At 51.0% G+C, this 13269-nt stretch overlaps 1 protein-coding gene across 4 annotated transcripts in view; it reads right to left on the bottom strand.

The window, feature by feature from the left end:
• Positions 1-172: 172 nt before the first annotated feature.
• Positions 173-13269, bottom strand: part of fgd4a (FYVE, RhoGEF and PH domain containing 4a) — a 34397-nt gene continuing 21300 nt past the window's right edge. For all 4 annotated transcript variants that reach the window (XM_067233965.1, XM_067233970.1, XM_067233968.1 and 1 more), the window contains 14 exons: positions 9952-10375; positions 7534-7623; positions 7009-7154; positions 6690-6846; positions 6164-6302; positions 5541-5599; positions 5283-5429; positions 4998-5170; positions 4352-4382; positions 4166-4246; positions 3590-3715; positions 2308-2460; positions 2010-2150; positions 173-1496 (listed from right to left, as the gene is read on the bottom strand). In XM_067233965.1, coding sequence (XP_067090066.1) covers positions 1242-1496; positions 2010-2150; positions 2308-2460; positions 3590-3715; positions 4166-4246; positions 4352-4382; positions 4998-5170; positions 5283-5429; positions 5541-5599; positions 6164-6302; positions 6690-6846; positions 7009-7154; positions 7534-7623; positions 9952-10375 — 2122 coding nt within the window. In that variant the 3' untranslated portion in view covers positions 173-1241. The remainder of the gene's footprint in view (positions 1497-2009; positions 2151-2307; positions 2461-3589; positions 3716-4165; positions 4247-4351; positions 4383-4997; positions 5171-5282; positions 5430-5540; positions 5600-6163; positions 6303-6689; positions 6847-7008; positions 7155-7533; positions 7624-9951; positions 10376-13269) is intronic.

Here is a 13269-nt window from a genome sequence, read left to right as displayed (position 1 = left end):
GACCTGGGCTCAGACGGAATGTTCTGGATGTGTTCCTGACCTGGGCTCAGCGGACGAGACAGAATGTTCTGGATGTGTTCCTGACCTGGGCTCAGACGGAATGTTCTGGATGTGTTCCTAACCTGGCCTCAGCAGACAGGACAGACACCACATTGATGCGAGGGACAGAAGATCTTTGTGCTACTTTTCTTTAAAATCATGCACATAATATAAATTACTTTAAATAATACAGTTCATTACAGTATGACATTACATTTTCTTCCTGCGTTGTTGTGTGTCATCTCTGATTGTGCTGTTGGAGGGGAGGGGAGGGGGGGGGGATAGATAGAGCATTTCAGAATATCTGAATATAATAGACGTCTGCAAAGGAGCTTTTCATTTTTACTCTATGCTGCCCACGGGCTGAATGAGTTTGACAGATTTTGTTCGTTGTGTATGGCTCTGAATGACAATAATGGTTAACTGAGAACCAGTCACTTTTGTTTGGGAAACACCCTTGATTTGACCACAGGAACATAAGGGAGATATTTTGCTGATGAGACAACGAATCTGGAAAACACAGGTTGTCTCATTGTGTGCTATTAAAACCTGTCGTTGAATCTCTGTACATTATAAATTCATTTAGTTCCTTTTAGGAGAAAAAACTCAGGATTAAGACTATATACAGCAGGTACATGGAACAAGGAGAGGGTGATCGCCTGCAGCCAGTCATCTCGATTCACAGGGGTGTAGTCAGCTAGCGACTCTAGTCCAGGACTGCTATGTCCCTGATGCCCTTGTGACGAGGTCAGACATTCCTCTGGAACTGTAGGTCAGTGTTCTTGTTGTGTTGTGTGTCCGACACAGTAGGATGTGTGAGGACACTTCCTCAAGGCTCCTGACTGATTCTCCTTGGACAGACGAGGCAGTGCTGAAGCCCCGCCCCTGCTCTGGCGTCGATTGGACAAAAAACCTGTCAATCTGTCATACATTCCAGGTGAAGGAAAGGCCTTGCTTTTGATTGGTAAAAAATCCAGTCAAGGGGGGAGGAAAGGAGGCGGAGATTGGCAATGAAAACAAGCTTATCCAGCAACGATTTTCCACATTGTCTTAACGTCAACGTGAGTGTGTGTGTATGTGTGTGTACAAATTCCTCAGTTGGAACCTTGGGGAGTGTGAGCTTGGGTGTGCAAAAAACGATGCGCACAAATGCACGGAGATCTCCACCGTCTCCTGCGCCTCCCTGGACCCCCCCACCCCCCTCAGTTGCTGTCAGAGCCCAGCTCCTGGCTGCTGTCCTGGGACCCCGGGGGATCGCTGGGGGCCAGAGCCACCTCCCCCGTCACGGCCAGACGGATGACCTTGAGCCAGCGCTGTTTGAGGTCGTCGCTCTCAGCGGCGAAGCTGTGGAGGGACTTGGACTGGGAGAGACGGAAGCTGGAGGGCGGGTCCGCCGGCCGGGCGCTGTCGTCCACAAGGTAGCCCAGCAGAGGGATGGTGGACTGGGCCTTCACATCCTGGAGGGGTGGGGGGAACAGTCACTTACCATGTTCATGCTTTCAGTCTTTGCACTACAGAGTACGTAAGAGTTGATGAAGTGGTGTCGGTATATACACTAGGGGAGGGGTAAAGATTCGTAACAATGTATAGAATTTGCTCTTATGGAAGGAAATTGGTACTTTTATTCACCAGTGGCATTCAATGGATCAAAACGTATATTGAAAACCTCTGTTTAAGCTTTCTCTCATTGTACTACAGCATATGTAAGAATATTAAGTGTAGTTGACACACACACACACAGGTTAGCAGTATGAACTATATGTCCCTTAAGGGTTTGTGTCTCCCACAGACTACTAAACAGGAAGTAACCAAACAGCACAGGAAGTATGTATCTTTAGCAGACGCTTTTATCCAAAGCAAGATACAGGGGGGGGGGGGGGGGGCTACACCTAACCCTAACACCCCCCCTCCGTTCTAGGTTCTCTTCCTTTCCGGGAAGTGGTCATGCATTAGCCCGGAAGTGCTCTGACCTGCGGGGCTCCGTAGAGGTACAGCACCAGTGCCTCCTTCTGGGGGATCACACACCAGACCTTCTGCCAGGGCTTGTTCTTCTCACAGTACTGCAGGAACCCACACATGATGCTGCTTCCTGAGAACTGGGCCGCCTCGATCTGGGGGACCGAGGAGTCATGGTTACACAGCTGGCAGTTTGGGGGTCAAGGTTAGGGTCAAGGTTAGGGTTAGGCAAAACTGGATTTTTTTATGGGACTGAATTCTGAGTCCCCACAAGGATAGATAGACAAGATGTGTGTGTGTGTGTCCACTCACTTCTAAAATGCCCTTCTTCTTGATCTCAGCCCTCTCTTCGTTGTTCTCCGAGTTTCCTGTCAGGATGGGGTAGCAGTCCTTGCACACCTTGTTGATCTTGTTCCCATCATACTCCAGGGCCACCTTGTAATCTGAGCACTTCCAGCACACCACCTGAAGACAGCACAGAACCACACCACACCCCAGTCAACAGCCTGGGAGACACTACTGCACTGAGAGAGGGGGAGGGCGGGGTGAGAGAGAGATGAGAGAGGGGAGGGCGGGATGAGAGAGAGATGAGAGAGGGGTGAGAGAGAGATGAGAGAGGGGAGGGCGGGGTGAGAGAGAGATGAGAGAGGGGTGAGAGAGAGATGAGAGAGGGGAGGGCGGGGTGAGAGAGAGATGAGAGAGATGAGAGAGGGGAGGGCGGGGTGAGAGAGAGATGAGAGAGGGGAGGGCGGGGTGAGAGAGAGATGAGAGAGGGGAGAGAGGGGTGAGAGAGAGATGGGAGAGGGGAGGGCGGGGTGAGAGAGAGATGAGAGAGGGGAGGGCGGGGTGAGAGAGAGATGAGAAAGGGGAGGGCGGGGTGGGTGAGAGAGAGATGAGAGAGGGGAGGGCGGGGTGAGAGAGAGTGAGAGAGGGGGAGAGTGGGGTGAGAGAGAGATGAGAGAGGGGAGGGCGGGGTGAGAGAGAGATGAGAGAGGGGAGGGCGGGGTGAGAGAGAGATGAGAGAGGGGAGAGAGGGGTGAGAGAGAGATGGGAGAGGGGAGGGCGGGGTGAGAGAGAGATGAGAGAGGGGAGGGCGGGGTGAGAGAGAGATGAGAAAGGGGAGGGCGGGGTGGGTGAGAGAGAGATGAGAGAGGGGAGGGCGGGGTGAGAGAGAGTGAGAGAGGGGGAGAGTGGGGTGAGAGAGAGATGAGAGAGGGGAGGGCGGGGTGAGAGAGAGATGAGAGAGGGGAGGGCGGGGTGAGAGAGAGATGAGAGAGGGGAGGGCGGGGTGAGAGAGAGATGAGAGAGGGGAGGGTGGGGTGAGAGAGAGATGAGAGAGGGGAGGGCGGGGTGAGAGAGAGATGAGAGAGGGGATGGCGGGGTGAGAGAGAGATGAGAGAGGGGAGGGCGGGGTGGGTGAGAGAGAGATGAGAGAGGGGAGGGCGGGGTGAGAGAGAGTGAGAGAGGGGGAGAGAGGGGTGAGAGAGAGATGGGAGAGGGGGAGAGAGGGGTGAGAGAGGGGGAGAGAGAGTGAGAGAGAGTTAGAGAGAGTGAGAGAGGGGTGAGAGAGAGTGAGAGAGAGAGCATGACTCACGCATCCACACGCTCGGCAGTGGTGTCTCCGTCGTGTCAGAGCGTTGAAGAACTCCTTACACTTCTGACACATGGTGACCTCGTTATCCCGGATCCAGCGAGGGGCTCGCTTCCCCAGCTCTGCCGTCTACACACACACACACACATACACAGACAGACAGAGACACATACGCACACACAGACACAGACACAGACAGACAGAGAGACAGACAGAGACACATACGCACACACACACACAGACAGACATATACACACAGACAGACAGAGACACATACGCACACACACACACAGACACACAGACACATACACACAGACAGACAGAGAAACATACGCACACACAGACACACACACACAGACACATACACACAGACAGACAGAGACACATACGCACACACACAGACACATACACACAGACAGAGAGACATACGCACACACAGACACACACACAGACACACATACACAGAATCAATAGGTGGCATTCTCATTTACATTTACAAACTCAACCACAGCCTGTCCACTGCAAGGTAACTCTGTTGTAGAAGAGACCTGTTAGACAGTAGGACAGCTCCTGACTCACCGACACCTCCTCCACCTCTTTAGCGGCCATCTTAAACGACTCGTTCTTCTGCTGGAAGATATCTATGGTCTCTTGGAACGCCTGGTGCACACACACACACACCATGTCAACAAGCCTCAACTACAGTACAGTAGGCCACGATATAAAAAAATCATGAAGTAAAAGTAATTTTACTGATTAAAGTACCTTGATCCAGCTTGCTTTGTCTTGCTCTGAGCTGAAACATAAAGAACATTGTCTGTTTAAAAAAGACCTCAGTGAGTTATTTCAGAGTTTGCTTGTGTAACTGTTATCAACATTCGCGCTATGGTCTGTAAAGTGAAACTATGGCTAACAGCACTAGCTAGGTCACATTGATCTGAGTCACCCACAGGGCTGGCAGTTAGGGGGGGCACAGATATCGTGGCAGGCGGTTATGTGTTGGTGCAGCCCCAGGTTATTTTGAGACTGGAAGCAGGTGAAGAACAGAACAGATGCTGACAGACGGACGGTGGGAAGGCAAGTATTGCACAGACAATCTGAAACCTAAACACACCGAATAAAATATCAGTGCACATTCTGAGTGTGCGGATGACAGTGCAGGGATGGGGAGAATGGGAGGATGGGAGGGAAGGAAGGAAGGGGAGGGTGGGAGGGAGGGATGGGGTCAGGGAGGAAGGGAGGGCTAGGGGGGAGGAAGAGAGGGAGGGACGGGGTGGAAGGGAGTGCCGGGGAGAGCAATGAAGGAAACACGAGACTGAAAGGAAAGGTGGAGGAGAGAGGGAGAAAGACATGGAGGAGGGGAGGAGGGTGATGAGAGGAGGGAGGGTGAGGGAGGGAGCGAAGTCCGTGCCTGGCCTGCATCTCCAGAGTCCTCTCCTTGCCGGACACCTGGAAGGTGTGTGGGTAGTCTTCGTTGGTGGTTTCCAGCACCTTCATGCCCTCCAGGCCAATGCGTGTCCGGACCGTGTAGCGTGTTCCCCCCAGGCTGAACTTGGGCACGCAGTACAGCAGGCTGTTGTTGAACTGAGGAGGTGACCCATGGAGAGAAGTATCTGGTTAGCTACGCTGTCAGACTGTGCTGTGTAGATGCTCGTTTTACTGACCCTGTGTGTGTGTGTGTGTGTGTGAGTCTCACCAGGAAGAGGTACCTCTCCATGGCGGAGGTGTTCTTGGCTGACAGCTTCAGGACGTGTCCCTGCTTGATGAACTCGTTGGAGGGGTTGACTATGTCCTCCTCCTCCCCCAGCATCTCGTAGATCTCAAGAAGCTTCTTCAGGTTCTCCTGCGAGACACACGCTCGATTTAGAGAGCAGAGCCAAGCCACAAGCCATGACCATTCTTGTGGACGTGAAGAAAACTGCCTGGATAGTAAAGGTTACATTGTTTGCCTCACCGATTTACGAATGGCACTGTTGGAGTGAGTTGCTGCCATGGAAATGATCTCCAGTGATTCTGAGGGAGAGGATAAAAACAAAGAAATTAATTTTGGATTTTGCATTAAGAAATTTACATTTAGTCATTTAGCAGACGCTCTTATCCAGAGCGACTTACAGTAAGTACAGGGACATTCCCCCCGAGGCAAGTAGGGTGAAGTGCCTTGCCCAAGGACACAACGTCATTTGGCAGAGCCGGGAATCGAACCGGTAACCTTCAGATTACTAGCCCGACTCCCTAACTGCTCCCTAACCGCTCAGCCACCTGACTCCCCAGAAATGTATGTGTTAGCGTGTGAGTTAGCGCATGTGTTAACATGTATGGTAGCGCCTGTGTTAGCATGTGTGTTAACATCTATGTTAGCGCCTGTGTTAGCGCCTTTGTTAACATGTATGTTAGCGCCTGTGTTAGCATGTGTGTTAACATCTATGTTAGCGCCTGTGTTAGCGCCTTTGTTAACATGTATGTTAGCGCCTGTGTTAGCGCCTGTGTTAACATGTATGTTAGCGCCTGTGTTAGCGCATGTGTTAACATGTATGTTAGCGCCTGTGTTAGCGCCTGTGTTAGCGCGTGGTGACTCACTCTCCACGTCTCTGCGGTCGTGGTCGTCCTGAGGCAGCTTCTTCAGGTAGTCCTTCAGCAGCATCTCGTAGCGGGGAACCCTCTGCACCGGCTCCAGCATGTGGTGCTGCAGAGTGAGGTTGCCGCACACCTCCTGGCCCTGACACACAAACACAAGAGTCAGACACAGGAAGTCAGGGGAGCAGGCCTTTTGATTTAAGTTTTGTTAGTTCGGCATCTCACTGTCAAGATACACAGTCCCCCGTACTTGTGCACTTGCCGTGCGTACCTCGAGGACTTGGATCAAGTTCTTAACTTACCTTTCCTAGCGTTTAAGGCAGCTTTCCTTTGCTTTTCTTGGACTAGTCTGGCCTGGCCTAGCCTGGCCTAGCATAGTAGGCTATAGCATAGCCTAACCTAACTTAACCTAACCTTGCCTAGCATAGCCTAACCTAGCCTAGCCTAGCCTAACACATCATAGCCCAACTAACCTAGCCTAGCACATCATAGCCCAGCTAACCTAGCCTAGCCTAGCCGTCTAGCTCACCTGGATTTCAAGTATGATGGCCTTGAAGGGAAGCGAGCGCTCTGTCCACTGCTTCAGCAGCTCCATGGCCTTCTCAAAGTTCTTCACGTACTCTGCATACATCTTCAGGAAGGGAGTGCGCTTCAGCAGGATGTCCCCGATACGAGGCGTGGTCGACCTGAGGAGGAAGGAGAGGAGGGAGGGAGGGATTGAAAGACTTTAAGGTTGTGCCGGGTTACAGAATGTCACGTCTCACAGGAAGTGATGTGATGGCTGTGCCAGTCAGAGTTCAGTACTCCCTGTCCTGGGTGGTGTCTCTGGGTGTGGCTGCACCACTCACCACTCGCCCATGCGCTTCTCCAGGTCAGGCAGCAGGAACTGGCTGTGGAACTCGTTGATGGAGCTGATGTTGGAGAAGATGTTCTTCACCACGTCCTCTGGAAACGTCCCTTTCTTAGCCTCCTCCGTCAGCCTGGCGCAGAACACCTGCAGGGCACGATGACATCATCACTGCCAGATCACACCGCTTCAACGATGTATAACAAACACCAAACATCCTACTTCTCCTACAGTACCAACCACAAATGTGTCATACGAACTGTAAAGGCCAGTTCACGCTGCCTCAACATTGTCCAACAAACACCAAACATTCTCCTGTTGGCGGTTGGGTTTAGAATGTTTGGAAATATAACTGTCGTTTTCACACTGCCCCGACAAACACCGACAGGCACATCGCACCAAACCAACACAATAAATGTTGGCTGTCGGGAGTTCCCACCCTCCAGCCCATTGATGCCAGGGTCACAGGTTCAAATCCCCCCTCTGCCCTGTACATGGACTCTAGCCTGTGGAGTGGTTCACTCGCCTGGTCCAGCAGGTTGAGCCTGGTCACATAGGCCTTCTCAGTCTGCAGCAGCTCGCTGGCAATCTTGTACAGCTTCTGTTCGTTAGTCTCCTGGAGGAGAGAAGGAGAGGGAGGAGAAGGGGGGGATAGAGGAGAGAGGGAGGAGAAGTAGGGGATAGAGGAGAGAGGGAGGAGAAGGAGGGGATAGAGGAGAGAGGGAGAAGGAGAGGAGAAAGGGTGTTTTCAGTTCCATGGGTGCAAAAAATGGAATCGTGTGAGGAATGAAATATACATGAACGAATGCACACTCTCTACCCAAAATAGCCCGTGGTGCTCATTGAAATATCTCTTTCATTATGAATAGTGGATTATGCATTGAAGTCCAAGTCTGACATCCAGGTCAATAGGGGGGAGTTGGCCAGTCCACCAGATGGGTAACTGTCTCCAGGGGGGGTTCTTCTATAGCTGGGCTAGGCGAGAGGCTGGCCTGCCTGTCTGAAGGTCAGGTCTCCAGTCTTTAAATGCGTTAAAATGGGTGCTGGTAATGTTTCTGATTGGCTGGTAGGTGGCTTTTAACTCGAGACAGCTTTCGATTCCGCAGAAAACGTTCCTCCGTATACCTGCGCCTCGTCCATACATTGTATATAGCGGGACAAGCTATACCTTACATCTCAGCGTGATAAATACAATTTGGTGTTGTGTGAGAGCGTGAGAAATGGTTGAAATGCGTGAGTCTCACGGCGAATGGGTGAGACTTGAGAGCCCTGGATGTTCAGCTATTTATAAATGGCGCGTTTGCGCTGTGTGTTCCTGTGGCGATTCTCTCTGACCAATCAGTAACTTCCTTTGTAATCTGCAGTGTTTTTACATACTTGTATCGCTTCAGTTTGCTTGGAACCAAGTAGCCTTACTAGCCAGCCGCCACACCTTGATCCTCGCTGTGATGCTTGGTCTACTTTGTATTAAGTCTATGCCTACTAGGTACCAGATTTGCGCAGTGGAAAACCAAAACAGGTAGGTGAAGTGGAGCAGGTACCATGCAGTGGAAAAGCACCATAACGCACAAGAAACAGACATACTGTAGAGTCAGGGAGTACAGTGTGTAGTGTAGAGAGTGTGTGTGTATCTACTGTATGTGTGTGTGTGTGTGTGTGTGTGGTAGGAGTGGGCTCTCAGGACAGGAAATGAAAGGGTGGAAGAGGGGAAATGACACCAGTGAACCAAGACGGAGGCTGTGCTGACGCATGTGTCTGCAAGTCTCACCTACGCACACACACGCGCACACACGCACGCACATACACTCTCACCACCTGTACACCTCCAGTTGATCTTATATCTCCAGTCAGTTAAGCCATTCAACAGTTTAAGGGTTAATGTAAGGACGTCACACTATCACACATATGACTGTATTACTGTAACACATAACTTGACCTCAACTCTATTTGATGTTTTAACTGACACCACTCTCAACTCCCTAGCCTGAATTCACACGAAGCAAACTGAAAATATCACACTTTCGACCAAATACCAACTACTGTTGAACTGACAGACACTAACAAACCCACTGGACATTCAGTTTGCTGTGAACACAGTTATGGAATCACTCACAGACTGCTTCTGCAATACCTAAAACATTTGTTTGAAGTAAGTCTGTTGTAAATAAGTGGTGACATTTGAGATTGAAACAAATGTACAGCAGTCTTAGACAAAGCTAACCAGTCCCTCTACAATCAGAAGTTATAGGGGTCCCCTTCACAAAAACGTCTATAGAGATATTTGTATATAATCACAAGCAGACAGACATGGAGCCAGACAGCCAGACAGGCAAGCAGGCAGGCAGGCAGGCAGGCAGGCAGGCAGGCAGATGGACTGCCAGCTAGCCAAACCACTCTCTAGAGAGGGTCAGTGTAGAATGAACTCAGCTGTTGAGAGCTTTTGACATCTGTTCAGACCTTTACTGAAAATAACCCCCTACACACACACACACACACACACACACACACACACACAGACACACACACACACTAGGCTGCAGCACTGTTTAGGGCTACTGACTGAAGAGGCATGAAGAGCTAGCAGATCTGGGCCTGGGGCATGTCACATGGAGGGTCTAGATACACATGGCACGGGGGTGCTAGGGTGAGTAAGACCTGAAGCCAGGCAAGGCTAACTCAGACCACGTCAGGTCGCTTATGTCAGGAGTCTTCCTCTTAGCAAACACGCTAACACACATATTTCTGATAGGAAGTCTGCCAGTCAGTCAATCAGCCAGCTAGCTAGTCAGTCGGTCAGCCAATGAGTCATAACTCAATTGGTCTGTCAATCAGCCATCTAATCAGTCAGTCAGCTATTCACGCATCCACTCAGACAGCAACGCCACAAACAGAAAACACAACAACATTCTAAAAGCTTAGCAGGTCAACCTGCCGCTAGGGTTACCTTCTGTTCCGGCTTCCCCTCGTCCACAGCCTGCTCAGGTGGCGTTTTCCCCACGGTCTCCCCTTCCCCCTCCCCAGAGGGGGGGTCTGGACCCGTCTCGTCTGTGTGCGTGAGGGGGGTGTCTCCTCCCTTCTCCGTAACCCCGTCCCTCATGTCTCCATTCACCATGACGGCCTGGGTCAGCCTCTTCGCTCCGCCAGCCTCCCCGTCCTCCCCCACCTCCATCCGGGCTACCACCCCGTTAGCGGCTGGCTTGGCGGCATCGCTTGGCGTGCCCGGGTCCGGTGCCGGCTGCTCCTGTGCCTTGGGCTGGTTCTGCCGGTGCTGGGGAGGGGGGTGGAGGCGGTGAGCAGGGCTGCTGTTGGCTGACTTGCTGATCTGTTTGTGCGGCGGGTGAAGGCCCTCCTTCCTGCCGTCTGATAGGCTGGGGGGAGAGAGGAAGGAGAGGGGGAAGTCAGAGAGACTTGCCGGTCGGTGGAAGGGTGAGGCTAGACGGAGAGGAGGGGGAGAAAGAAAGATGAAGAGCAGGGGGGCGTCGGTAGCGGTGAGAGAGACAGAGAGAGAGAGAGAGAGACAGAGAGAGACAGAGAGAGAGAGAGAGAGAGAGAGAGAGAGAGAGAGAGACAACTGAGAAGCCGTGTGCATCTGCGAGAGATAAAAATAAACGTAGATGCACAAACTTCCCGTCTTGTGGGGAAGAGGCTGCACTGAGCATGTGTAAAGGAAGTGTGAGTGTGTAGGGGCAGAAAGAGGGGGGAGAGGCAGGGGAGGAGTGAAAGAAGAGGGGGGAGGGGGGAGGAGGAGGAAGGGTAAAGCACCGGCCCCCAGAGAGACCCTGCTGCCCTACTTCTATACCCACACACACACACACACACACACACCTCTTCCTTCCTACATTAACAAGGTGAAAATACCGTAGACAGTACAACATTCGACACAGAATACACTACTACACACACACACACACACACACACACACACAGCCACCAGATAGTAGCATATCCTGCAGTTTATCCAGCTGTTTCCCTGTGTGACCCACCTGCCCTGCTTGATCACCTGCTCACACAAGCTGCAGTACCCAGCCTTGGGCTGCTATGGTCCTGCCCTGTGTGTTCATGTACTGGCTGCTATGGTCCTGCCCTGTGTGTTCATGTACTGTTTTTTTTTCCAACCTTACCTCACTACTCATTTCTCAAAGACACACACACACACACACACACACACACACACACACACACACACACACACACAGACACACACACACACACACACACACACACACACACACACACACACACACACACACACACACACACACACACACACACACAGACACACACACACACACACACACACACACAGACACACACACACACACACACACACACATACACACACACACACACACACACACACACACACACATACACACACACACACACACACACACACACACACACACACACACACACACACACACACACACACACACACACACACACAGACACACACATATCCACTGGCAGTTAGAATGTTCCTGTCTGTGAAAACAGTAAGTGTGTATCAATAGAGGAACTACCAAGTCCGTTTACTTAATGAAAAACAACCACTCAGACTAACCTCCGGGAGAACAGAACACGACCCCCGCAAGGTCACCACAACATGACCCCCGCAAGGTCACCAGAAAACGACCCCTGCAAGGTCACCACAACACCGACGTGACACCAAACACAGAAGCACCTGAATGTTCTGGTAAACACACGGCTGTGCTAGGAAATGCAGCAGGAAGCCCTTACGGAAGGCAGAGTTCATTTGTCAAATCAGAACCCTTAGTTCATCACTTCCTCCTGACTTCCTTTTCATATCTTACGTCCTCTCAGTAATTCGCAGCAGAGAGGAGAGGCTACTGAAATGAACAAACCAAATGGCAGACAGTACGTGGCACCGCAGGTGATGTGGATTAAGCATAAGCAAAACGATGTGGAACACTCATCTTGTGTTCTAGAACACTCATCTCGTGTTCTAGAACAGCCTCCTGGCTTCCATCCAGTCCGCGTAGCCAAGCTGGGATGCGGAAGAATCTTTAACCTCACTGACCTGTTAAAACACTGTGAGCGTTAAAGTGAAGCCCTTCTCTGATCTGTTGAGGTACAGTTTAAGGGATTGTGAGGAGGCAGGCAGAACGACTGTTATTGTTGTGAGTTCCCTCCACACAAGAATGAACTTGGGAATGATCTTAACATTACATCCTGTAAGTTTTGGTCAGTACTGAACCCCAACAGGAACAGACAGCCCGTCAGACAGATGATGATGTTAGGGGGCTAATTCTAAGCGTGGAGGGTCTCTTCCAGGACGAGCAGGGCTAATCCCACAGCTAGCTGGAGGACCCAGACTGGACTGGGATGTTTACACCAGGGGTCCCCAAACTTTTTTGAACAAGGGCCAGATCATTTTTCCTTTCTTTAATGTGCGGTCTGGAACAGAAAATTACATGGGCCGGATCGAGTGACTACCATTATTATTGTGGAGATTTTATTATGATTTAAAATGTATTTATTATGCTAGATTAATTTATAATTTTGTTATGCACCATACATCCATATCAAGGGATATATAGCCTATTAAAAGAGCATTATTACTATCGTAATGACCTTTTTTCATATGAATTGCTATTGAAATCAAAACAATTACTTACTTATGCTTATAAATCAGTGTGAACTGATTTTTTATTTATTTTATTTTATACATGTTTAAAAAAAAATGTCTCTGGCATTATTCAGAGGGCCGGTCCGAATGCGTGGGCGGGCCGTGTTCAGCCCGCCGGGCGTAGTTTGGGGAGCCCTGGTTTACACTGTAGCACCAAACTGGTCAAGCTACAGTAGCATCAGGACAGAGGTCTAGTCCCTGAGAGTTTAAAACTCTTTCTTTTATCTTTTAACTTTGACCAGCATGCCTGACTGGACCGTTCAGCCCCACCAAGTCGGCCCAGTGTGGTTTATCTGAACCCCTATGCTCCCTGGTCACAGACTGACTTGGCTCCAGCAAGTCACTGTGCTGATCTGCCCTGCCCTGCCCTGCCCTGCCCTGCCCTGGCCTGATCTGCCCTGGCCTGGCCTGGCCTGGCCTGGTCTAACCCTGGCCACTCTGTCAACTCTTTTTGTGGCCTCAAGGCTCCATCCAGCCAGTTCCTGTATCAGCAGGAACCACAACAAGGACAGCATTGTTTCCAGCCCTCGTTAATGATGCTCCAGCACAGGAACCAGCCTGCTACAGCTGCTGCTGCCAGAAACACCCCCTCATCCCTGGGACTGGTGGGAG

This window comes from Osmerus mordax, chromosome 4 (genome assembly GCF_038355195.1).
Source record: "Osmerus mordax isolate fOsmMor3 chromosome 4, fOsmMor3.pri, whole genome shotgun sequence".
In the NCBI taxonomy this organism is placed as follows: Eukaryota; Metazoa; Chordata; class Actinopteri; order Osmeriformes; family Osmeridae; genus Osmerus; species Osmerus mordax.
The sequence above is the reverse complement of the archived record's forward strand: the minus strand, read 5'-3'. Positions and strand labels throughout refer to the sequence as shown.